Source organism: Somniosus microcephalus, chromosome 10 (assembly GCF_052327205.1).
Source record: "Somniosus microcephalus isolate GS21.2 chromosome 10, FLI_Smic_1.0, whole genome shotgun sequence".
In the NCBI taxonomy this organism is placed as follows: Eukaryota; Metazoa; Chordata; class Chondrichthyes; order Squaliformes; family Somniosidae; genus Somniosus; species Somniosus microcephalus.
This window is the reverse complement of record NC_140996.1, coordinates 191,382,445-191,410,202: the sequence shown is the minus strand read 5'-3', so window position 1 is coordinate 191,410,202 and position 27,758 is coordinate 191,382,445. Positions and strand designations below refer to the sequence as shown.

At 43.9% G+C, this 27,758-nt stretch overlaps 1 protein-coding gene across 2 annotated transcripts in view; it reads left to right on the top strand.

Moving 5' to 3' along the window:
* Positions 1 to 1,433: 1,433 nt before the first annotated feature.
* The window catches only part of LOC147111947 (spermatogenesis- and oogenesis-specific basic helix-loop-helix-containing protein 2-like), a 58,563-nt gene continuing 32,238 nt past the window's right edge, over positions 1,434 to 27,758 (top strand). For both annotated transcript variants that reach the window (XM_085999934.1, XM_085999933.1), the window contains exons 1-3: positions 1,434 to 1,564; positions 24,592 to 24,677; positions 25,361 to 25,486. In XM_085999934.1, the coding sequence (XP_085856060.1) occupies positions 24,616 to 24,677; positions 25,361 to 25,486 (188 nt within the window). In that variant the 5' untranslated portion in view covers positions 1,434 to 1,564; positions 24,592 to 24,615. The remainder of the gene's footprint in view (positions 1,565 to 24,591; positions 24,678 to 25,360; positions 25,487 to 27,758) is intronic.

Genomic DNA, 27,758 nt, shown 5'->3' with positions numbered 1-27,758 from the left:
TGACCCCGAGGATGTTGATGGTGGGGGATTCAATTATGGCAATTCCATTGAATGTCAAGGGGCGGTGGTTAGACTCTCGCTTGTTGGAGATAGTCATTGCCTGACACTTCTGTGGCACGAATGTTACCTGCCACTTATCAGCCCAAGCCTGAATGTTGTCCAGGTCTTGCTGCATTCGGGCATGGACTGCTTCATTATCTGAGGAGTTGCGAATAGAACTGAACACTGCAATCATCAGCGAACAACCCCACTTCTGACCTTATGATGGAGGGAAGGTCATTGATAAAGCAGCTGAAGATGGTTGGGCCTAGGACACTGCCCTGAAGAACTCCTGCAACAATGTCCTGGGGCTGAGATGTTTGACCTCCAACCACCACAAACATCTTCCTTTGTGCTAGGTATGATTCCAGCCAGTGGAGAGTTTTCCCCCTGATTCCCATTAACTTCAATTTTACTAGGGCTCCTTGATGCCGCACTCAGTCAAATGGTGCCTTGATGTCAAGGGCAGTGACTCTCACTTAGCGTCAGTGTAATGGAATACTCTCCACTTGCCTGGATGAGTGCAGCTCCAACAACACTCAAGAAGCTCGACACCATCCAGGACAAAGCAGCCCGCTTACACCACCTTAAACATTCACTCCCTCCCCCATCAGTGCACCATGTCTGCAGTGTGCATCATCTAAAAGATGCACTGCAGCAACTTACCAAGGCTTCTTCGACAGCACCTCTCAAACCCGCAACCTCTTCCACCTAGAACAACAAGGGCAGCAGGCACGTGGGAACACCATCACCTCCAAGTTTCCCTCCAAGTCACACACTATCTTGACTTGGAAATATATCGCTATTCCTTCATCGTTGCTAGGTCAAAATCCTGGACCTCCTTACCTAACAGCACTGTGTGTAGAGTACCTTCACCACACAGACTGCAACGGTTCAAGTGCAGCAGCTCAGCACCATCTTCTCAAGGACAATTAGGGATGGGCAATAAATGCTTGTATTGCCAATGATGCCCACATCCTGTGAATGAATAAAAACTAATATATTGGAATTCTATCCCTATAAATCACCAAAAAGTGCACTGTTGCATTATGGTATCTAGTACTCAGGAATCAATTTGAACTATTTCTAAATCTATATTTCTGCAAGAATAATTCTGAATTTTACAACTTCAGTAGCAATGATTTGACAGTACCAACTCCTACTCTTTCTGTGAGCCTCTTCTGTAGATTTCTGAAAGGTTAGAAGAGCTATGGCACTTATTTGAATGGTTTACTCCGATTCATAATAAATACTTTTTTAATTCAAAAAAATACCCAAATTGCTTACATTTTATTTTCCCATCCACGCACCATTGTCATGTCAAACGCAATTTATTTTTTTTACATTAAGACGACTTCTTACCCAACCTACTTAGCATCCCAGAAACCTCTGTACAGTCGCTGGTGTGCAGCTGCTCCTTGTTCAGTGTGATTAACAAAAGCCCGTTGTAGCAGCATGGGAACAGTCAGCATGTAAGGATTCTGCATGGTAATCCTTTCACTTAACATACTTCTGTGGTTTTTGGGTACGTGGTTAGTTTTCCTTCGTTTTATTTTCTCGTTTTTTAAGTGCTAACCAAGTGAAATGATGTTTATCCCAGCAGAAATCCGGACATCACTAAACACAGACAAGAAGGTTAAGTTTTCCACGTGAAAATAGCATAGTCGAGTTGATTGCCTTTTACTTCCCCAAGCGGTGTGTGCTAAAGTTTTGGATTTTTTCAGCAATAATTTTAAAATGGATACATCACATTAACCAGCTTTACTGTTTAAAAGAGGGTGCAAATTGGTTTAAGCTCGATAAACTCTGCTGCTATTACCTAATATAACGTTGTTTCTCCCCAAATGCATCTTTTATTTAAACAATATTTTTGTTAACCTTGTACGTCTCAAATGCTCTCCCGTGTTTGTGAAAGTTGTGAGCACGTTTAATAATTATTAACGGTGCCTTTTGGGAGTGCCGAGGTAGCTCCATACCCACGCTTTACTATAAATCTAATGGAAGGCCACCAAGCTAGAGTCATATGTCGATAAATGGGTTCTAAATGAAGATTACCATTAATAAAGAATAACATACGTGAATTCCATAGAGTTGTAGTAAAAATAATTATTGTAGACAGTACATTTTCTTCCATGGAGTACTATCAAATCCGAAATATGTTATCCATAATGTCCATGCGTTTTAAATAAGGAACAAATGATACGGACATTTGAAGAATTGTGCATTGTTGCACATGTCCCACAAATCCATAGCAATTAATGAAAATTAACATTCTAGGCACACACTTGTTTGAAATGCAGTAGGAGTACAGAATATTCCCATGCATTTTTAAATAAACATATTTTCTTCTTCCTCCCCCACCCACCCCTTCTCTGTCCTGACGAGGTTAACTAATTTCTGGGGTAATGTTCTGATGATTTTGATTGTCTTCTGGTATGTCACCCTGGTATATCACCCAAGTGTCCATTATTTATTTCCACTTTAATACTTTGCTTTATAAATATTGAAAGTTTTCTGTTTTGTTTCACTTTTTGCCCCAGGCAAGAGATGGTGTTACAGGAATTTTGAAGGCATTCTTTCAGAAATGATCACTGTAATCATCGTGCAAAGTAATTTGAATAGTACTATGATGAAAGCAGAGTTTTTGATACATCAAATGGGGAAAGGTTTCTGTATTCATTATTTTCCTCTAACTTTAGATAGACAGGCTATATACAAATTAAAAATTGGCTTTAAATGTAGCAGGTTAAAGAGTTTCCTTGTCCCTGTGACCGTGTAATAGCCAATAAACAAAACTGTCCTGATTCATCTGCATGTTCAACAAGACAGTTTGTCTTTGTGAGTGCAACAACAACAACTTGTATTTATATAGCGCCTTTACCATAGTAAAACATCCCAAGGCGCTTCACAGGAGTATTAGAAGACAAACATTTTGACACCGAGGCACGTAAGGATAAATTAGGGCAGACGACCAAAAGCTTGGTCAAAGTGGTAGATTTTAAGGAGTATCTTAGCTGAGCTGAGGCAAGGGCGAAGACGGGCGATGTTAGAGGTGGAAATAGGTGTCTTAGTTATGCCACAGATATGTGGTCGGAAACTCATTTCACCGTTAACAATGTCAGCTAACATAGGAGCCAGAGAAGGAAGATGAGTGATCAGCAGTTTCTTGGGAATAGGGTAGATGGAGCAGGAAGTGGGTCTCATGGACAAGATGAGCATGGGGAGGTCATGAGGGGAGATCGAAGAGAAACTGGAGAAAGATGTGAGTTCAGGGCTGGGGCAGGGGGGGAACCTTAAAGGAAGTTTGGCCCGGTGGGCTAGGGGAAGGGAGGGAAGTGGCAGAGGCAACTGAACGGATGGTCTCAACCTTAGAGACAAAGAAGTCTATGAGCTCCAAACACTTGTTGTTGGAGGGGAGAGGGGTTTAAGAAGACGGTTAGCAGTAGAGAATAGAAGCCATGCTTTATCTTTCATTCCAAAATGATTCTGGAATAGTGAGCAATTTTGGCAGACGAGAGCAGGACCCGATAATGCTTAATGTGGTCCAGCCAGATCTGGCGGTGAATGGCTAAACCAGTTGTCCGCTATATCCGTTCACATCTGCGTCCCTTGGACTTAAGGGAGCGAGGATAAGGGCCGTACCGGGGAAACGGCCAGGGTGAGAGAGAGTAATTGTTTTAATAGGGACTAGGGCATCAAAAGTGGTGGTGAGGGTGTGGTTGAGCAGATCGGTAGCTGCAGAAATGTAGGTAGATTGTTTGATTATGCAAGTCAATCAGGATGCAGAATCTTTATTTCAGCTGATAATTGAATTAATGGTTCCTTGTCAAATGATATTTGATCTGTAAATTCCAGTTCCTGTTCATCAGACAATATGAATGTTTTTCATTGCCAAATAGTGTTGACATAGGAGTTTTGGTGAAGTAGAAAAATGAATTGGTCCTGAAATTCCTGGGTTGGAGGAGGGTGGAAGTCAGCATTAGCACCTGTATGGAGGCAGGGATTTGAGGCAGGCCCTTTTGGGTTTCCACACCACAAGTGCCATGTCACAAATTCCAACAGGTTTCAGGACAGGCTGAAGAACTACCCATCCACTTAGTGGCACCGATATTAATTAGGACAGGATGACATTCTGTCCTGCATTTCGTGACTTCCACCTTCCCATGTGTCCTACTAATTGTACTGTATTATACAGCAGGTGCCAGGACTTGCTCATCAAGGTGGAATAATTAAAGTTAAAATCACCTATAAATTGAATGCTGTGCCTCTTGACATAAGTTTAGCTGTCAAATTTGAATAGCGCACGAAATGTAACATCTTGTTCAGGAACAGAAAACCTTCTGCTTACTCTCAGCTAAGCACAATTGAGGTGAATTTTCATTTGTCTGCTGTAACTTTGTCAGAGCCACAGAAACTTTTGAAAAATGGTGTAAATATTTACCTGTGAAGCACTTCTTACTACATTAAAGGCGCTATACAAATGCAAGTTGTTGTTGACACATCATCCTCAAGTTTATGCCTGATAATCAATTGTGTTATTTTACATGACTAGAAGGAAGACTAATGGGTCTGTGGTTACCTGTGCCTTTTGTCACCCTTTTCAAATATGGGCACCACATTAGTCTCCTGATATTAAATAGACTAGGGAAATTGAGGAGTTATGCATAAGTAGAACAGTAGACCTGATATCAGGAGTGTTTTTATGCAGAGAGTTGTTGACACTTGGAACAAGTTACATGTTTATGCAGTGAGTACAGGTTTGCTGTAACAGTTCAATAATGAGCTGAACAAGGTCCTTGCTTAAATCACTGCCTACAAACAACAACAACTTTTATTTATATAGCACCTTTAACGTAGTAAAACGTCCCAAGGTGCTTCATAGGAGTATTGAAAGACAAAAAAATTTGACACCGAGCCACATAAGGAGAAATTAGGGCAGGTGGCCAAAGAGGTAGGTTTTAAGGAGCGTCTTAAAGGAGGAAAGAGAGGTGGAGAGGTTTAGGCAGGGAATTCCAGAGTTTAGGGCCCAGGCAACAGAAGGCAAGGCCGCCAATGGTTGAGCGATTTATAATCAGGGATGCTCAAGAGGGCAGAATTAGAGGAGCGCAGATATCTCTGGGGTTGTGGGGCTGGAGGAGATTAGAGATGTAGGGAGGGGCGAGGCCATGGAGGGATTTGAAAACAAGGATGAGAATTTTGAAATCGAGGAGCTGCTTAACTGGAGGCTAATGTAGGGTCAGCGAGCACAGGGGAGATGGGTGAATGGGACTTGGTGCAAGTTAGGACACGGGCAGCCGGGTTTTGGATGACCTCAAGTTTACGTAGGGTAGAATGTGGGAGACCAGCAGGAGTGCGTTGGAATAGTCAAGTCAAGAGGTAACAATGGCATGGATGAGGGTTTCAGCAGCGGATGAGCTGAGGTAAGGGCGGAGATGGGCGATGTTATGGAGGTGGAAGTAGGCGGTCTTTGTTATGCTGCGGATATGTGGTCGGAAGCTCAGGTTCAGATATGACACCAAGGTTGCGAACAGTGTGGTTCAGCCTCAGACAGATGGTAGGTGAGATGCTGACCATGTACTTCGTGGCCACTGTGATGCCCTGGAACTCCTATTTTGATTTCCTTGGAAGCTCAGAGAAATCTTTCAGATTAATTACCCCTGTGGCTTAGAGTTTTTTCAACTGTTTTTTGCCTCTCCCAAGAGATTACAGAGTAGAAATTTGTCTCGGGTGGCAGTGCAAATGGGCGCTAGCGAATCCGCCGCCTGTATGCTCCCTGCATGATATTCAGTTCCATTGACTTCAAGCGGGGCATATAACAGGGGTCCGATGTCATACCGCCTGTTTAGCGCTTCCGCCCATGACAACTTTCAACCCCTACGGAACTAGAAATGAGAGGGTACACTAGGAGTTATGGGCCTGCCAGTCTCGCCGGGGCGCCGGAAGTACTGCCCCGGAAGGAGTCGCGAGCGCCCGCCGGAAATTCAGTTTGAGCGCCCCAAACGGAAGCGCGGCGCTACTCGAGGCGCCCCGCATCCGTCTTGGGGCGCTGCAACTGAAAATCGCAGCGCGCTGCGGCACGGCACGCTGCGGTACTGCAGGCCTTCCTCCCTTTCTTAAAGGGGAGGGGCCTGCTGCAGCGCGATCTGAGATCGCGAGTGCCGGCAAAAGAGCCCGGCACCGAGGATAAGTGCCGGGCACTTGGGAGACAGCCGGCCCAACGCGGGTGCCAGGGATCAGGAGACCGGGGACGGCTGCGCGAAGAGGTGCTGGCAGGCGGCCAGCAAAAAAAAATGGCCGCTCAGCGCCTCTACAACCGCAGGTAGGCCCCCCTGAACCAGTCGCAAATTGCGACCGGCGTTACAGCGGGGGGTGCTACCAAATTTGGCGATCGGGGCGGTAGCGGGGGCGCTGCGCACACCGATGACGTCATCGGTGGCGGCGCAGCGCTACCGGCTAACGCCGCCATTAGCACCCCGCTAAATTTCGCGGGAGGCGTGGCCAGTGGCACTAAACCCACTAAGTGCACTCTTTGGGCGCTAACTGGTGGCGCAGCCCACCGAATTTCTAGGCCATGATGCTTAGCATGGTATGACTGTTTGGAACAGGCTTAATGGAACAGCCAGTCTTTTTGTATGCATCTTTTTAAATGCTAACCAGCTATATTTATATAACCAGAGAAAAAATTGGCAGAATCAGACCACAATATTCATTGCTGTAATCTCTGAAATATGTACAGGTAAGTATATATCTATATCCAAGTTGTCTATTAGTAGATTTTTGTCCCATAATGTCAATAGTATCTTAAATGAGCCATTAATGTAGGAAAAATAAGGGTAGTCTCTAATTACTGTCAAATGAAACTTCATATCCAGTCTCGAATGGTGTTGCTTATGATGAGTCAAAGAATACATTGTTTTATAACAACATATAACATACAATGAATTATATAGTAAAGCTCATCTCCTGTGCTATTGCTCTTGAAGTAAAATAAAACAAAATTCTTTCTGTTTCTCTCTCATTCTTTCCTTTACCGATGTACTCAAATTCTACCGCTTACATTTCTTTTTCGAGCATTACAAGAAGGTAGTACTGGGATCAGATAAGGAGAGGCTATCCAGGAAGTGGTGGAGGAGGAGCAGGGAATTTGGGCTGGAAGGGAGTGGGAATGGGGGTCGTAGCCTGGGAAGGAAGCGGGAGTTGGTGGGATCTACAGTTGATGCATGGGAGGAATTGGCTGCGAAGGTCAGCACCTAGTTCCTAGGAATACCCTAGGTGACCTATGGTCTGGAGCTTGAGAGCACTGGGGGAGGGAGGAAAGAGGAAAAATATATTTATCACTTGACTGAAGGGGATAGAGGCAGTTCGGTTGTCAGTATTCTGCATGGGAGGAAAATTTAAAAGGAACTGGTGCACATATTTGTTTTTTGCAGTTCCTTGTCTTTTGAATCCAAATCTCTGTTCTTTCTCTCTCTCGCTCTCTCTCCATATCTAGCTATACTGTTAAAATGTTTTACATATTTGCACACTTCCTGCCAGGACACTCCAGACATCACACACAATGCAAGTTTCTCTGTCACATATAGTAGTAAAAAGTACAGACAAAGGCATTAATTTGGGACATACAGACTTCATAAAATGCTGGAGACACAATTTCTACAGCATCTTAATTGACCTGTGTATGAACTTAATCCAGCATTTATTTAACATTTGGCTTTGTAGCCTGAATAGGCCTAGAAATTGAATCCTGACTGAATCAGGGCATGATCCCGATGCTGCGCACGCTGTCCATGCCTAATGAGACCAGTGGATGGACCACGAGAAATTAGTGCACCGGCCTCATTTCTTTATTATCGATGAGCTGTAGGTGCCAATCGCAGCACCAGAGCAGCCAGCTGGTCCCGAAGGGCACCAATGTTTCTGTCCTTGTAAAACAGTGTGTCCTGTGAGCAGCAGAATATTATAAAAGCTTCACTTATGTGCACACTTCCTGTTGATCACACATCATCGAATTCAAATTTATTTCACATCTGTGGGGAGGGCAGAGAGCCAAATCTAAAGAAATCAGTTGCAATCTACAGGCAAATTCTCCAGGAATAGAACATCCACTAAACTGACCTGTGTGTATGAACTCATCCTATGTTATCTTAAAATCAATTAAACTTATTAGCCTTAAAGGGATATACAAAATGTACTGTCCTTCTAAAACAGTGCATCCTCTCACTTGACGTGAGCAGCACCATGGGACATTCACTATAATATATTTTAAAATGGGACATCAGTGTGTTCAGATATTGCACTTTTTTGTCAATGAAAAACAACCTTTACAAAAAAAGAGAGCCAGTGATTTAATAATGTATGCACTTGAACCCGATTAACACTTTGCCGTCTGCAGCATTCTCTGAGCAAACCATTTAAGCACTGCTTCACCTCAATCTCTCTTTGTTTATAATACTTAACCATTAGATTTTGTGACCTTAAATTGTTTTTTTTAAAAAGAGCCAATCTGACCAGTAACTGAACTGCACATTGACTTCAAAAATGCAGTGTTATTGCACTTTGTAGCGGTAGAGAGAAACACATTTGCACTTTAGAAGCAAAATAATATATTGTGCGTGACATGGTATAGTGCTCTTGCCATTAAATAAACAGTGCCACCGGAGATGCAATAGTAATATTATTAAAACAATGTCAAGGTGATTTCTGTTGCACTTTCACCTGATTGTCTCAAATTTCTTGTTTCCCCAAAAGGAAGAAGTCAGAATTCTAGCTATGAGAAAAATGTACTAATTTAAATAAATAAAGCAGAAAGTGAACAAATCAAGTTACTCAAAATATTTTTAAAAATCCTTTTGACCCTGAATAACACCATAAGAGATCTGCAATTTTTTTGTTTTAATAACATGTTTGTCCCTGGAATCCTGCCCTTGTGCCACTCTACCCACCTGCCCAAGTACCCCCTGGCTCGGGCCAGGCTGTTTCAAATTGCCATACTCCATTTGTGGCCTGGTGTATGCCATCTCCACCCTGAGCTCTTGCTGACCAGTAGAGTATAAACGTTTTATGGTGCTGAAAACTGTCTTTGGAACTGGCAATAGACCTAAGAAACTGGAAATGGGATGGAGGCAAGGTTATAGACAAGGGGAAGTTGGGTAGTGATTCTTGGTAATATCAACAGAAAATGCTGGATATATTCAGCAGGCCAGGCAGCATCCGTGGAGAGAGAAACAAAGTTAACGTTTCAGGGCTGGGACCCTTCATCAGATTCTCGGTCCCCTGGCCTAGTACTGTCGGATCCCAAAATCCCTTAGGAAGCCAAATCATACATTCCACCCCTAGTGCTGCCAAACCCCTGCTTCCTGCTCCTTTGTGATCAAACTCAAGGATCCCCACCACAATCATACACTAAACCCAATGACCCATATCTTCTCCTTCTTCCCTCTGCCCACGAATGCTGCTAAACTTACATGTAATATTAAAGCTCAGGACTGTCACCAGAGTGTAGCCAAGCTCCAGGATCTCCATCCTTGTTCTGACAAAGCCCAGGACCATCATCCCTCTACTCCCCCTCCCAGCCTGGTGCTGCCAAAGTTCAGGATCTCCTATCCTCCAAATGCCAGACACCTACCAAAAACCCAATAGATATTGCTGTTTATCTGAGCTTTAAAAAAATGATGCAGGCCATTACTTTACAGTTTGTATGGGGAACTGTTCAGAATCATGGAATTTGATCCCAGAAACATTGGACAAAATCCTAGAATACCAAGTAATAAAAATGCAGTTTGACTTTTTCACTGGTAAATCAACACCTTGAATATATAGTGTAGCATCCGCTGTTATAAAACACTAGTATCTATATAATAAACTAAGGGGGAAAAATTGGGTTGTGATCCCTTTGGGGCGCTACTTCTAGCACCTGAAAAAGTTAGCACCCCCATGCCCGAAATTGAATGGTAGCGCCCCAAGCAGGAGGAGGCGCGGTACTGCAGGCCTCCCTCCCCTAATTAAAGGGGAGGGGCCTAGCGCAGCACGCACCGGGGCACTGCTGGACCACCAGGGAGCAGGATGCCGGCAAAAGAGCCGGCACCCCGCAGGAGGAGGCGAAAGGGGGCAGGTGCTGGCAGGCGGCCCCCCCCCCAAAAAAATGGCTGCCTGGCACCTGTTCTTTAAACACGACACCCTGACCCTGTCGGACATAGCGGTAGACCAGGGGGTGCTGCGCACGGCGATGACGTCATCGCTGGAGGCGCAGCGCCGCGGGGCGCTACTGGCTACCGCCGCCGCTAACCTCATGCTGAATTTTGCAGGAGGCGTTAGTGGTGTCGTGCCCAGGCGCTAGGTGCTTTGCGCCCCATTAGCGCCCCCTCTGGCGTAAAGCAGCCCAATTTTTCCCCCTTATAAGTCTTATGCCTGCAAGCACTTCTTGCCTACAAAACCTTGCCTCCTTTGGTCAACTTTTTGCAATATGTATTCCTGTGTCTACATTTATAATGGAAACTGCCTATGCAAACTTATCATGCTGTAATTACACCTCTGCCACTGTGTTTTATTTATATTAAAGGTGCTATATAAATGCAAGTAGTTGTTTGTTATTCTGCAGAGAAACTCCTATTTGCCAACAAACTCTGCTTCTCAAATTGTTGTCAGTTTTGCAATTTAAGTATAAATTTACATATTATACAAAACAAGGACAGAATGCAGGACTTTAAAATGGGTTCTGAATTACGTCTAATTATCCCCCATCCTCTAAGCCTGCTTCACCTGAAGACTGCACTTAGTCGTGACTCCCCGTGTGATTAGTAATATCATTAAAATTATATGTCTAATGTGCATTTCCTATCTGCTGCACCACTTTTCCTGTCTGTTACAGCACACTTCTGTTGCACTTGATGTTTTTTCAACTCTGATGTGGCCTTGACCACTTTCTTGTTCAGTATCTTGGTACTAGTTGCTTTTGCGCTCCTCATCCAGCCACAGCCACTTCCTCCTTTCATGTTGCAGCAGTGGGATCAAGTCCTGTATAAAGAGAACTGAAAGTGGCTTATGGTAGGAATCCTCATGTTGTAAACTGGTTATCGTTGAAAGAATAAATAAAAGACGTCCTTTTTTAATTATAAAATGAACAACGCTGTTGACTTAAGAGTGTGAAAATTATCCCATTCTATAAGTATCTGTCACTGATTAAAGATTTTAAATCTGTAAGTATGGATGTATAACCACTCAGATCAGTCTGCAATGCAGAAAATTTTGAATCTATAATATCAGTATCCGGAATAATTACTGTGCTGTTTCTGGAAACTTTCAGCTCACCACCCCATGCTAACATATTTCCTCTCCCTGTGTTGCAAAATCGAACATTTTTCCCTGTGTTGTCAATCCCTAGAAATGTTCCCTCCCCAGTGTTGCCAAATCCTGGGAACAATCCCCTGCCACAGCAATACTACAAAACCCTAGGAACACCCCCACTCCCCACCATCACCACCACACATGCTTCCAAACTCTTCCAAAATATTTTTCTTTACAGGCATTAATCTCTCTCAGAAGTGTCCACCGTGTCCACCTATACTTTTACTCCCATATTCTATGCCAGACCCTGCTAGCTCTCCCATACTTCCACACACAGCTCTTGCTCTTCCTCATCCCTCTCCTAATTTACCAATCTCCATCTAAATTTCCCACATTACAACAGTGACTCCACTTCAAAAAGTACTTAATTGGCTGTAAAGCGCTTTGAGACGTCCGGTGGTCGTGAAAGGCGCTATATAAATGCAAGTCTTTCTTTTTAAATCTCTCCCCAACCCAGCTCTTGGTGCAAATGTATAGTGGCTGGAGCTCCTTCTGCAAAACCAAGCTGGCAGTTACTCTTGTATACTCCAATCAGTTGCCTCTACAACTTCCCTCCCTTCCCCTAGCCCACTGGGCCAAATTTCCTCTAAGGTTCCCCCTGCCCTAGCCCTGAACTCGCATCTTTCTCCAGTTTCTCTCCAATCTTCCTTCATGCCCTCTCCTAGCTCATCTTGTCCATGAGACTCACTTCCTGCTTCCTCGACCCTATGCCCACTAAACTGCTGACCACCCAACTTCCCTTCCTGGCTCTCATGTTAGCTGATATTGTTAACCGTTTCCTCTCCTCAGGTACTGTCCCCCTCCCCTTCAAATCTGCCGCCATCACCCCTCTCAAAAAAAAAAAAAAAAAAATCCTTTACCCCTCCATCCTTGCAAACTACTGCCCCATCTCCAACCTTGCTTTCCTCTCAAGTCCTTGAACACGTTGTCACCACTCAAATCTGTGCCCATCTTTCCCAGAACTCCATGTTTGAATTCCTCCAATAAGGTTTCCGCCCCTGCCACAGTACCAAAACTGTTCTTATCAAAGTCACAAATGACTTCTTATGTGATTGTGACAAAGATAATCTATCCCTCCTCGTCATTCTTGACCTGTCTGCAGCTTTTGACATGGTTGACCACCCCATCCTCCTCTACCATGCCTCTCCACGTCGTCCAGCTGGGTGGGACAGCACTCGCCTGGTTCCATTCTTATCTATCTAATTGTAGCTAAAGAAACAATTGCAATGGCTTCTCTTCCCACTCCCACTCTGTTACCTCTGGTGTCCCCCAAGGATGTGTCCCCCAAGGATCTATCCTGGGCCCCCTCCTATTTCTCATCTACATGCTGACCCTCGGTGATGTTTCCACATGTACGCTGATGACACCCAGCTCTATCTCACCACCACCTCTCTCGACCCCGCCACTGTTCCTAAATTGTCAGATTGCTTGTCTGACATCCAGTACTGGATGAGCAGAAATTTCCTCCAACTAAAGCCATTGTTTTCGGTCCCCGCCACAAACTCCGTTCCCTAGCCCCTGACTCCATCCCTCTTGCTGGCAGCTGTCTGAGGCAAAACCAGACTGTTCGCAACCTTGGTGTCATATTTGACCTTGAGGTGAGCGTCCGACCACATATCCGTGCCATCAAAAAGACTGCCTATTTCCAACTCCGGAACATCACCAGACTCCACCCTTGCCTTAGCTCATCTGCTGCTGAAACCCTCATCCATGCCTTTGTTACCTCTTGACTAGTCCAATGCACTCCTGACCGGACTCCCACATTCTTCCCTCCATAAACTTGAGGTCATCCAAAACTCTGCTGCCCGTGTCCTCACACCAAGTCCCGTTCACCCATCACCCCTGTGCTCGCTGACCTACATTGGCTCCTGGTTAAGCAACGCCTCGATTTTAAAATTCTCATCCTGTTTTCAAATCCCTCCATGGACTCGCCCCTCCCTATCTCTGTAATCTCCTCCAGCCCCACAACCCTCCAAGATATCTGCGCTCCTCTAATTCTAGCCTCTTGAACATCCTTGATTTTAATCGCTCAACCATCGGTGACCGTGCCTTCAGCTGCCAAGGCCATAAGCTCTCGAATTCCCTCCCTAAACCTCTTCACCTCTCTACATCTCTTTCCTCTTTTTAAGACGCTCCTTTAAAACCAACCTCTTTAACCAAGCTTATGATCATCTGCTCTAATATCTCCCTACGTGGCTCGGTGTCACATTTTGTTTGTGAAGTGCCTTGGGACGTTTCACTATGTTAAAGGCGCTTTATAAATACAAGTTGTTGTTGTTCTCATGGCAGCGCCCTATACTCAAGTAATATTCCACTTTCCCCTCTGACTATTTCAACCTTTTCCTATCGCTGACCTCCCATGCCCCACTACCACCTGTTCTTTCATAACAATGTAAGAAGAGGAGTAGGCTATTCAGCCCCTTGAGCCTGTTACACCATTCGAATCATAGAAATTTACAGCACAGAAGGGGGCCATTCGGCCTGTTGTGTCTGTGCTGGCTGAAAAACAGCTATTCGGCCTTGTAGGTTACCGCACTTCAAGTGCATATCCAAGTACCTTTTAGATGTAAGGAGGGTTTCTGCCTCTACCACCCTTTCAGGCAGTGAGTTCCAGACCCCCACCACCCTCTGGGTGAAAAAAGTTCTCCTCAACTCCCCTCTAATCCTTCTACCTGTTAAGTCCGTGAATGATTGAGACACGGACCAGCAGGAGTGAAAACAAACAGATCTTTACTGGTGGAAGTCAATAACGAAACTAAACAACAGAGGCTCTCTAGCGCCTTTTATACAGGGGTGGTCACTGCCGGTACTGCAGTCTGAGACCAGTTATTCTCTTAAAGGTACATACACAACAATTCCTCCCCTTTTAGATAAACAGTACATAACATTCATTTAACAACTAATGATAACGAATTACAATCACAATTACTGTTGCTAGATACATTGGTTAAGTTTAAGCAATTATAAGTTCAGTCTTTGAGGAGGCTTCCTGATTCTGTCTGGATAACGCCTCTTTGGGGTATCAGGTTCTTCTGGCAATGTTGAGTCGGGATCAATGTCGTTGTTTGGTTCATCTGCTTCCAATATTACCGGTTCTGCGGTAGCTGCAATTGGAACGTCGATTTCATTACCAGGTGTATCAGATCGTGGTGTGGAGTTGACGTTTTCCAGTGACTCTAGAATCTGGTCAGCATGGTGTCTTACAATGCTCTCCCCAATGTCCACGGTATATATGAGAGGTCCTTGTCGTGTACAAATCGTTCCTGGCTGCCATTTCTCAGTGCGGTAGTCCCGGGCCAAAACTGGTTGACCTATCTTAAAACTCCTGGTCGGCCTTTCATTCATAGTCTGAAACTGCCTGTTCTCCACATCTCTTCGGACGTTTGGCTTAACCAAATCCAAGCGGCATCGTAGTCTTCGATTGAAGAACATCATGGCTGGAGTTTGGTTGGTACCCGCACGTGTCGCATTCCGGTAGGCAAACAAGAAGTTGTCCACCTTGTGTTGTAGGGGTATATCTTCATTACACATTGCCTTGATAGCCTTCTTGAATGTTTGGACAAACCTCTCGGCCAATCCATTAGTGGCTGGATGATATGGGGCAGATGTGTAATGCTTAACACCATTGTTCTTTAAGAACCTCCGGAACTCTTCAGACACAAACTGTGGTCCATTGTCAGAGCAAATCTGTTCAGGCAGCCCATTCCTGGCGAATATGGTTCGTAAAACTGTGATAGTTTTTTCCGTGGTGGTTGAGGACATTTTTATTACCTCTGGCCACTTTGTGCATCCACCGCAATTAAAAACATCGAGTCCATGAAGGGACCAGCAAAATCAATGTGCACCCTTTGCCATGGAGATGAGGGCCACTCCCATGGATGCAGAGGAGCTTGTGGTGGGGCATTTTGGACCTTCTGGCATCCTGCACAGCTCTTGGTCATCTCTTCGATTTCTCTATCGATTCCCGGCCACCACACAAACGCTCTGGCTAAGCTCTTCATTTTTACCCCACCCAGATGACCCTCATGAAACTCATTGAGCACTCTATCCGTCAACTTAGGTGGAATTACTACTCTGGATCCACACATCAAGGTTCCTCTGCACACTGACAGCTGCTCTCTTCTCGGCGAGAATGCTGGCAGCAGTGGTTCGCCATGTGCTGGCCATCCCTTCACCGTTAAATCATAGACCCGTGATAGTGTCGGGTCATTCCGTGTTTCCTTTTCTATGTTTGCATTCGTCACAGGGAGACATTCGACTATGGTCGAGTGGAATAACTCCATTGGATCCACTGCAAGGTCTTCTTCTTCCACCGTCGGCAACGGTAGCCGTGACAATCCATCAGCATTTCCATGCTGTTTAGTTCCGTTGTACTCGATGTCATATTGGTGTACCCCTAGGAAAAGGGACCATCTCTGCAGCCGTTGTGCTGTCATTATCGGTACGCCCTTCTGAGGATTGAAAATGGAGACAAGAGGTTGATGATCAGTTAGTAGAGTAAATTTTTGACCGTGCAGATAGTGATTGAACTTCTTCACCCCCCACACTAGGCTGAGGGCCTCTCTGTCAATCTGGGCATAGTTACGCTCGGCAGAAGTTAACGAGCGTGACGCAAAAGCTATCGGCCTCTCCAAACCATCAAGGAATTTATGTGACAGTACCGCCCCAATGCCGTAGGGAGACGCATCACACGCCAGCCTGATTGGCAGTGCTGGGCTGTAGTGAGCCAATACTTCCTTTGAAGTGATTAAGTCCTTACTCTTCTGAAAAGCACGCTTACAATCATCGCTCCATTTCCATGCTACGCCCGTTCGTAGCAGGGCATTCAGTGGGTGCAGAATTGTTGACAAATTCGGCAAAAACTTATGATAGTAATTCACCAATCCGAGGAATGACCTCAGTTGCGACACATTTTCAGGCGCTGGGGCCTTAACAACCGCTTCAATTTTGTCAGGGGACTTATGTAACCCCTCTTCATCAATCACGTGGCCACAATACGATATCTGTTTCTTAAAAAATTCGCACTTGGGGCGGTTGGCTCGCAGCCCATGTTCCCGTAGTCTAGTGAGCACCTGTTCTAGGTTGTTAAGGTGTTCACTGTCATCTTCACCTGTTACAAGGATGTCGTCCAAGTAACACTGAGTCCCCGGAATCCCTTGCAGGACTTGTTCCATCGCTCTTTGTCATATCGCCGGAGCCGATGCTACCCCGAATACCAATCGATGATACTGGTAAAGACCTTTGAGTGTTTATCGTGAGATACTTCCTAGAGGACTCTTCAACCTCCATCTGCAAATATGCTTGTGCTAGGTCAATTTTTGTAAAACGCTTCCCTCCAGACAGCGAGGTGAAGATGTCTTCTATCCTTGGAAGAGGATATTGTACTGTGCGAAGGACAGGGTTCACCGTCACCTTGAAATCCCCACAGATGCGAATCTTCCTTGGCTCTCCGGACTTATTGCTTAACGTTTTCTTCATGACAGGAACGATGGGTGTCGCCCACTCGCTCCAGTCGACCTTAGACAACACGCCCGCCTTCTCCAGATTCTCCAGCTCTGCCTCGACGGCTGGGCGAATTGCATATGGTACCGGTCTCGCTTTGAAAAACTTGGGAACTGCATTCTCTTCTATTTTTATCGAGGCGGTTACGCCTTTAAGCGTGCCCAGTTCTTGTTGAAATACCTCTTTGGCGTTAGCTAAGATTGTTGACAATCGTCCAGGAGTGACGTCTTCATCTTTTTTACCGTCCACCGTCATTGTATGAATGAAATGCCAATCTAAGTTTATCTTCCTGATCCATTCCCGTCCCAATAACGGTGGTCCACCATTTGGCAGTATGTAGAGATACAATTTCTGTATTTTCTTGCCATTGTATTCGACAGGCACCCTTATTTTTCCTCTGGGGTATACTTTTTGCCCCGTATACGTCGTCAAGACGATGGATGTCTCTCTCAAGGGTATGTGTGAAAATAGCCGCTCGTAGTCTCGTCGATTCATGACGGTTAGCGCTGATCCTGTATCCAATTCCATTTTAACTTGGGACCCTGCTATCGTGAGAGTGACCCAAATGGTTCGGTGATCCTCTTTTGCGATTACATTGTGAAGTTTGAGACAGCTTAGTCTCCTGTTTCCGGATTCACTATCGCTCATCTGGTCTTTGGAACTACTGTCCGTCATCTTTTGTACTTTCTTGTACGGTTCCTTAGTAGCCTTTTTGTTGTCGCTGGTCTTCTTCCCAGACCTACAAACTCGTGCAATGTGTCCAATCTTCCCGCATTGTCTGCATATTTTGTCTTTGGACCAGCAGTCCTTCTGGTCATGGTTAGTTCTGCCGCAGCGATAACATTTTGCAAATCCCTGTGTCATTTCGTGGGTGCCGTATTCCTGTGGTTTTTGTTGAATTTCTGCAGCTCCCCTGGCTGCTGCTTCATACGATACTGCCACGCTGAAAGCCTTATCTAGCGTCAGCTTTTTTTCTGAGAGTAACTTCTTCTGTGTTCCTTCACTCAGGAGTCCACAGACAAATTTGTCCCGTAGGGTATCTGCCAGTCCTGCTCCGAACTGGCAGTGCTTGGATAGCTTGCGTAGTTCCGTAAGATACTCAGCATTGCTCTCATCTTTGTGCTGAGTTCTCCTGTGGAATTTAAATCTTTCTGCTATCAACAGCGGTGCAGGGTTTAAGTGTTCCTGTAGGACAGCAACAATTTCGTTAAAACTCTTCGCCTTCGGTTTGGCTGGAGTAATCAGATCCCGCAATAGGCCGTACGTTCTAGCGCCCATTAAGTTTAGCAATATCGATGCCTTTTTCCCCTCCGCTATTTCGTTTGCCTCGAAATATACCTCGACTCTTTCCACATACGTGGTCCAGTCCTCTAATGTATTATCAAAAGCAGTGATACAGCCAGTCTTCGGCATCTTGCAAATCTAAAATGGCGCCTCCCACGCTTTGCCTTCTTCCCCGCTGTTGTTAGCGCTGCTTTCCACGGTTTCCTGCGCGTTAAATATTGATTCTTTTTCTTTTATTATTTTCCCGTCGTGGAGCGGACCCTCTGGGACACTTCCCTCCCTCTTCTTAGGTCCGAACGCTGCCCGGCTTCGAAGCACTGGCCGCGCCCTGTGTGCTCCACCCTCTCTTTGCTTCCCGACTCGCTGCCCGGCCCCGTTGAAAAGTCACCCGATCGAGCTTCAGCCCGCCGCAGCCCAGGAAGGATCAGAGCACTACCTGCCACCAGCCCGATTAGCTGGGAAACCACAGACCGAGGAACCAAGCCTGGCTCTGGACAGTCTCTCCTGCAAGTTTTTAAACCGATGATTGACGGTCGACGCCCGTTTCTCGAGTTTCAATGGACTCTATTTTCTTTCTTCTGGCTCCGACCTTCAACAACGTCGTCGGAGCTGCTGCCGAGTTGCAGGTAAGTACGTTTCTTACTCGTCGCCAGTGTTAAGTCCGTGAATGATTGAGACACGGACCAGCAGGAGTGAAAACAAACAGATCTTTACTGGTGGAAGTCAATAACGAAACTAAACAACAGAGGCTCTCTAGCGCCTTTTATACAGGGGTGGTCACTGCCGGTACTGCAGTCTGAGACCAGTTATTCTCTTAAAGGTACATACACAACACTACCAATTACTTTAAATCTAGGCCCCCAGGTTATTGACCTATCTGCTAAGGGAAATAGGTCCTCTCCACTCTATCTAGGCCCCTCATAATTTTATACACCTCAATTAAGTCTCCCCTCAGCCTCCTCTGTTCCAAAGAAAAAACCCCAGCCTATCTGATGAAGGGTCATCGACCTGAAACATTAACTCTGTTTCTCTCTCCACAGATGCTGCCTGACCTGCTGGGTATTTCCAGCATTTTCTGTTTTTATTTCAGATTTCCAGCATCCGCAGTATTTTGCTTTTGTCCCAGCCTATCTAATCTTTCCTCATAGCTAAAATTTGCCAGTCCTGCAACATCCTCGTAAATCTCCTCTGTACCCTCTCTAGTGCAATCATATCTTTCCTGTAACATGGTGACCAGAACTCTGTAATATGGTGCAGTACTCTAGCTGTGGCCTAATTAGTGTTTTATGCAGTTCAAGTATAACCTCTCTCCTCATATTCTATGTCTCGACTAATAAAGGAAAGTATCCCGTATGCCTTCTTAACCACCTTATCTACTTGTCCTGCTACCTTCAGGGATTGGTGGACATGCACTCCAAGGTGTCTCTGTTCCTCTATACTTCTCAGTATCCTACCATTGTGTATTCCTTGCCTTGCCTTGTTAGCCCTCCCCAAATGGATTACCTCACACTTCTCTGGATTGAATTTCATTTGCCACTTTTCTGCCAATCTGACCAGTCCATTGACATCTTCCTGCAGCCTACAGCTTTCTTCCTCACAGTCCACCACACAGCCAATTTTTGTATCATCTGCAAACTTCTTAATCATGCCTCCTACATTGAAATCTAAATCATTGATATATACCACAAAAAGCAAGGGACCAAGTACTGAGGCCTGCGGAACCCCACTGGAAACAGCCTTGCAGTCAAAAAACGCCCGTTGACCATTAGCCTTTGCTTCCTGCCACTGAGTCAGTTTTGGATCCAACTTGACACGTTCCCTTGGATCCCATGGGCTTTTACTTTTCTGACCAGTCTGCCATGTGGGATCTTGTCAAAAGCCTTGCTAAAATCCATGTAGACTACATCAAACGCACTAAGAAGTCAAAAAATTAGAAAGGCAAAAAGGAAATCTGAAATTAAATTATAAAGGAACATAAAACAAAACAGTAAAATATTTTACAGGCACAAATTAAAAAAAGGAAAGTCGGGATGGGAATAGGGTCACTAAGGGATGGACAGGATAATATCACAGGCAGCGATAGAGAGATTGCAGAAATATTAAATAATTACTTTGCTTCAGTATCTACCAGGGAGACAGAACAGTTGGACATGACATTGGATGATGTGATTAGAAATGAAATAATTGCATTTAAAATAAAAAGAGGAAAACTACTAAATAAACTAATCAAACTCAAAGAGAATAAAACCCCTGGTCCGGAAGGATTACATCCGTGCATTTTAAAAGAATCTAGGGAAGAGATAGCCGAGACATTACTACACATATTTAATAATTCATTAGAAAAAGGTGTAGTGCCAGAGGACTGATGGGTAGCTAACATAATTACTATATTTAAGAAGGGAGATAGAACATGTCCAGGGAATTATAGACCAGTCAGCTTAACATCGGTGGGGGTGGCAAGAAAAATAATGGAATCCCTACTAAAGGAGAAAATAGAAGAATATCTAGAAACCAAAAATATAATCATGAATAGTCAGCATAGATTTCAAAAAGGAAAGTCTTGTTTGACCAACCTCATTGAATTTTTTGAAAAGATAACAGATAGAGTAGATCTGGGTAATGCAGTAGATGTAATCTATCTAGATTTTCAAAAGGTCTTCGATAAGGTACCACATGATAGACTAATGAATAAGGTCAGAGAATGCGGAGTCAGGGGACAAGTAGCAGAATGGATAACTACCTGGCTTCAAGACAGAAAGCAGAGAGATGGGGTAAAGGGTAGCTATTCAGAGTGGCAGAAGGTGGGAAGTGGTGTTCCACAAGGATCAGTGCTAGACCACTGTTGTTCACAATTTATATTAATGATTTAGACTTTGGAATCTAAAACATAATTTCTAAATCTGCAGCTGACACCAAATTGGCAGGGATAGTCAATACTGAGGAGGACTGCAACAAATTACAAAACATTAATAAACTTGCAGAATGAAATTCAAAACAGATACATGTGAGGTATTACATTTTGGTAAGATAAATAGGGAGGTCACATATTACTTGGAAAAATATGAATCTAAATGGGGTAGAAGAACAAAGGGATCTCGGAGTACAAATACACACATCACTAAAAGTAGTGACACAGGCTAATAAGGCCATAAAAAAAGCAAACCAAGCAGTAGGGTTTATTTCTAGAGGGATAGAATTGGAAAAGTAGAGAAGTTATGCTAAACTTGTATCAAACCGTGGTTAGACCACACTTGGAGTACTGTGTACAATTCTAGTTGCCATATTATAAAAAGGATATAGAGGCACTGGAGAGGGTGCAGAGAAGATTTATAAGGATGATACCAGAAATGCGAGGTTATACCTATCTGGAAAGAATGTACAGGCTGGGTCTCTTTTCTCTTGGAAAAAAGAAGGCTGAGGGGTGACCTAATAGAGGTCTTTAAAATTAGGAAAAATTTTGAATGAGTAGATAGAGAAAATGTTTCCACCTGTGGGGAAGAGCAAAACTAAAGGCCATCAATATAAGATAGTCACCAAGAAATCAAATAGGGAATTCAGAAGGAACTTCTTTACCCAGAGAGTGGTGAGAATGTGGAACTCGCTACCACAGGGAGTGGTTGAAGCGAATAGTACAGATGCATTTAAGGAGAGGCTAGATAAGCATATGAGGGAGAAGGGAATAGAGGGTTATGCTGATAATTAGATGAGGAAGGACGGGAGTAGGCTCGAGTGGAGCATAAACGCTGGCATGGACTCCTTGTCACCTCCTCAAAGAATGCAATCAATTTAGTCAGACATGACCTTCCCTTAACAAATCCATGCTGACTGCCCTTGATTAATCCATGCCTTTCTAAATGACGATTAATACTGTCCCTCAGAATTTTTTCCAGTAATTTGCCCGCCACCGAGGGTAGGCTGCCTGGCCTGTAATTACTCGGTCTATCCCTTACTCCCTTTTTAAACAATGGTACAATGTTGGCAGTCTTCCGGCACCACACCTGTAGACAGAGAGGATTGGAAAATGCTGGTCAGAGCCCCCACTATTTCCTCCCTTGCTTCTCTTAACAGCCTGGGATAAATTTCAACCGGGCCTGGCAGTTTATCTACTTTCAGAGATGCTAAACCCCTTAATATTTCCTCTCTAGCTTTGTTTATCTCATCTAATATTTCACACTCCTCCCTAACCACACTGTCTGCATCGTCCCTCTCTTTAGATCATGGCTGATCTGTATCTTAACTCCATTTATCCACCTTGGTCCCATATCACTTCATACCCTTGCCTAACAAAACACTATCAATCTCCATTTTGAAATGTTTAATTGACCTAGGAGAGAGAATTCCAGCTTTCCACTACCCTCTGTGTGAAGAATTGCTTTTTGACCATCACCCCTGAACAGCCTAGCTCTAATTTTAAGGTAATGCCCCCTTCTAGACTCCCCTACCAGAGGAAATAGTTTCTATCTCCCCATCAACTCCTTTAATCATCTCAAACACCTCCGTTATATCGCCCCTTAATTTCTATACTCGAGGGAATACAAGCCTGGTCTATGCAACCTGTCCTCCTAATTTAACCCTTTTAGCCTCAGTATCATTCTGGTGAATCTGCACTGCCTCTACCCCCAGGCCAATATATCCTTCCTTTCAATGCTATTGCTCTTTCATTCCATTCTTTGCACGCTGTAATACCTCTTGTTTCTCAACTGCTTTTTCTCCACTCCAAAACCTTTCTGCTGCATTCATACGGTACTCTGCTCCTTCTTCCCTTGGTCACCCTAGTTGTCCACTGCCACACCTCCTACTCTGTTCTACTTTGTCTGTTCCTCCATTGCCTTCTCAATGTTGCAGATTTCCCTTCTTATTGCATTCTGATCCTGCTATAGTCTGCACCATTTCTTCTTGCTTTGCCAGTCCCAACATTATGCTCTCCATTGCTGGACTTCCTCTCTGCCATAACCCCTCTATTCGTCCATTCATCACAGCTAAGAATGCACTTCATCGGCACCTGGTACAAGTCTTTTTTTGTTTTCTCTCGCCACTGCTACCTGCACCCCTCCTCCACTCTACTTCCAGCCTCTCTTAAACCGCACAACAAGATTCTTGACAGATTGCAAGTTCTGAGATTTTGTGCATGCACTTTTGCGCACGAAAATTCTGAACTTGCGCGGCCCTTACGGGCGCGTATGCACCCGTAGGGGCCGCAAATTACGGGCCATTATAAAAATGGACATTTCCTGGCCACCTCATTGTGTTGTTACACTTCAATTGTCATAATTAAATTTGTGTCTCAGATGTAAAATGATCTACAAGCAGTTAAACCTGCCTGGCTCTATTTGAAGTGAAGGCAAGATGCCAGATGTTAATAGCTGCAGATGCCAAACAAGAAAGACAGCCATTCAACTGAAGCCAGAAATTTAAAAGCACTTGCAACTGAAGAAGAAGAACAGTGCCTTTCACAACTGCTCCCATTTGATTTCAGCAATTTATAAGTATCTATAATTACCTGGATTTAGCTATTTAGTCTTAAAGACTAGATTAACAGCTATCTATGCTTCAGACTCAAGATTACCCATGAACAATGCTATGGGAGGATCCATTAGTATCACTCAATACCTTTTAATACACTTTATTTAACTTTGCATCTGTGGCCTTCTGGGTTGGTGTAGTTCACATTTTCACAACCCTTTGTATGAAGAAAATATTCCTGAATTATCTTTTAATTTGAATTAAATCAGCATGCTTGCCTTAACAGAGTACAGGTATTTGAGTCATTCAGGTGCTAATGTGACAAGATACTTTGCAAGCGAGACACTACTTGTGTGATGTTCATTTTCCTGTACACTACAGATCACACCAACAACAACAACTTGCATTTATATAGCGCCTTTAACGTAGTAAAACGTCCCAAGGCGCTTCACAGGAGTATTATAAGACAACAAATTTGACACCGAGCCGCATAAGGAGAAATTAGGGCAGGTGACCAAAAGCTTGGTCAAAGAGGTAGGTGTTAAAGAGCGTCTTAAAGGAGGAAAGAGAGGTAACGAGGCGGAGAGGTTTAGGCTGGGAATTCCAGAGCTTGGGGCCAAGGCAACAGAAGGCACGGCCACCAATGGTTGAGCGATTTATAATCGGGGATGCTCAAGAGGGCAGAATTAGAGGAGCGCTTAAATGCAAAACTTCGTTATATTAGATAGTAAAAGACAAAAATCATTGTCAGACCCAGGAAAAGTATCAACTTTATTTTGTAAAGAAAATATTGGCTGTTAAGGCAATGTGTTATTAGTAAAAATGAAATTTCATTGTAAGATAGTATTTTAGACATCACCAGTTGTCTTTAAAGGAAAGTGATTTATCTTAAAATCATTGTTTAAGGACTCCATGGTACTCTGCAATGTCATCTGGAAAAGTATGCTCTATATTTTACAGCAAACATTGGTGGAATTAGAGACAATGGATTCATTGAATGAGACACAGGTGAAAGGTTATAATTTAACAGCAACTGCAACTGGAAGGTGAGTTTATTCTGTATTGACATTACAGTATCAGAAATCTAACTTGGTAGTAGTCATGATTGCAAGGTAATCAGAGCAAATGAGGCTTGAAAGAGCAGCCCAGAAATTATTGGTTGGAATAATTTAAATATTCTGTGCACAAGTGTTTATGGTTTCTTTTGGTTATTGCTATTTCAGCTAAATTTCGTAACTTTCAGTTGATGAGATCATCTTCGATCAACCTTAAAAATAGTGAATTCCAAACAGAAATGTGTTTTGTGGAAAAACCCTGCATAAATACATGTTTCCTTCTAATATCTTTTAAATGTAGGTTAGAATAGTTCTGCTTTGAACACTTAAAACCAGGATTTCCATTGGTAGAATTTGCTTTTCATGTGTAGAATGACACTTGTTGCTGAATGTTATGAAATTCAGGCCTAGAGGTTACCCTTCATGTTTCGTGGCCTGTTGTGATTTTTGAAAAATTATGCAAGCCATGAATAGGGCAAGTTGACCTCTGCATCACACTACGATCTGTATAACGAGTACTAACTTGAAAAATCTACCCCTTCATGTCATAATTCCAATTTGGTAGAGAATGTCCATTTTAATTAAATAATATTGTATGATTTCAGAGCAGTAAAAAGGATGCTATTTACAGAGATAATGTTAATATATTATTCAAAGACATTGTGTTTACTTAGCTCAGAGCCTGAAGAAAATGGTGTATCATGTGAATTGGAATTGCCAGAATCCCCATCCTCAGAACCTATCTGCAAGAAACGCTGTGTTGATGCTTTGTTACATAGCAGCATGGAACGGATGAGGAGGTAACAGTTGGATTACTCTTTGAATGTAAGACTCAAAATGAAAATGAATTGGATGTATGCATATCAGAAAGAAATTGAGATGTCCTAGGGATTACGGAAACATGGCTCACCGCATACGATGCAGTGAACGCAATCTACAGGGGTTTAAGTTATCAAGGAAAGACAGAGGACCGGAGGGGTGGTTTTATATATTTAGGATAATTTGAATGTCGGGAAAGTTGAAATGGTATCCTGGAAAGGCAAAGTATCTGCTTGAGCTCGCAAGCAGGTGGAGGACAGGATTAACAATTAGGGCCAGTTATAGGCAAATGATAAGATAATGGTTCTTTACACATCATAATGCAGTGGTGACTTTAGCCAATCCACTACTGTATAAATGGGAATGTGTGAATCAAAGTATTATGACGCCACTAGGGGGAACTTGTATCTAGACTTCATTCTTGCACACAATCAGGGAAACATCTGTAATATATAAGCAGTGGACTCTGGGGATAAGTGACAACAATATAGTTAAATTTGATACCTGGCAATCAGTGCCACCAGTGAGCACTCGGACAGAAATGTTTGACTTCCTGAAGTCAAACTTCAATGGAATGAAGGACAAACTAAAAGAAGTGGGACTGAGAAATAGCATTTTGAGGAAAAATGTAAAACTTTAAAATCTAGAATGTTAAATATGCAGGACAGGTATAAATGTAAGCTAAATAAGCAATCAACAGACTGGATGAATAGTGGAATCAAAGCAGAAATAAAGGGAAAGAACCAATAAAAAGCTCACAAAAGGGGAAAAGGGCAAGTTCAATTTGTGAGTATAGGAAAATGCTAAAATGATATTAGAAGCGCAAAGCGAGCACTAGAGGTGGCCATAACAAAGGATGTTATGTACGATAATGACCATTTTTATTGTTCAATGTTGTAACAGTGAAAGAATGGGGTGACCACATTAGTTAGCATGGGCAATGGGGCCAGGAAGGGAAGTTGGGTGGTAAGCAGTTTAGTGGGAATGGGGTCAAAGGAGCAGGTGGTGGGTCTCATGGACAAGATGAGCTTGGAAAAGGCATGAGGGAAGATAGGAGAGAAGGTGGAGAAAGACATGGGTTCAGGATTAGGGCAGGAAAGGACTGTAGGGAGGTTTAGCTTGGTGGGTAAGGGGAAAGGGGGAAAGTAGTGGAGGCAGCTGAATGGATAGTCTCAATCTTAGTGATAAAGAAGCCCATGAGCTTGTTGCGTTTGTTGGAGGTGAGGATGTAGATATTTGGTAGTGGAGAAGATAAGCTGTGCATTATCTTTGACCTCCAACATGAGCCCGGAAGTACGTGCGATTTTGGCAGAGGAGAGTCCAGCCCAATAACACTTGATTTGGTCCAGCCAGAACCAGTGATGGATGGTTAAACCAGTTTTACACCAATAACTCTGAAGTCTCTGCCCCTTAGACTCAAGGGAGCGAAGACAGGGTCATACATGGGCATTGACTAGGATGGGAGAAAGTAAAGGTTTTGCTAGGGGCAAGGGCATCAAAGGTGGACTTGAGAGGGTAGTTATTCAGGTCAATAGCTGCAGAAGTATTGTGCTGAATGGAGAGCCAAAGGATAGGAATTTGGGATTTTGAAAGATCAGTTATAACTGATTTGGGTGAGAGTATTTTCCAGGGAGGACACAGAAAGAAGTGGTGTTGGAAGGGGGTAGGGAGATGTGGCTGGTGAGGGATCCCAGGCAGTAATTGGAGATGGCCTTGTGCACGATAAAGGCTACGGGTGTAGAGAGGCCACATGAGATGGCAAGGTCAAAGGGTGGCTGTGATAATGAGTAGGAGAATTTATATGGAGGGAGAGGAATAGAGAGGAGAGGCGCTCCGTGAATTCAGAGGAGCGAGGACAAGGGAGATGAGATGAAGATTGAAATCACCGAGTCGCTCAATGAGGACACTGAGTAAGGAAAGGAGAGAGAATACATTGGGGAGAAACTTGGGGAGCGCGGTAAATAATGAGGATTTTAAAGGAGGGGTGAACGGGATGGAACAAGGTTAAAGTGCTTGAAGGAAGAGGAGAAGTGGGGAGCGACCGAGGAGAGACCAACATGTGATTTGATGATAAGGGACACACCGTCACCACAGTAGTTTGAATAGGGCAGGTGGTGGAACATATAGCCATGCGGGCGGGTTTCAGTAAAAAGCAAGGTGTCACCATCTGTGAGCCAGGTTTCAGTCAAACCCAGGATGTCCGTGCAGTATTCCACAATACAATTGTGTATGGCAAGGGCCTGGTTCGTGAGT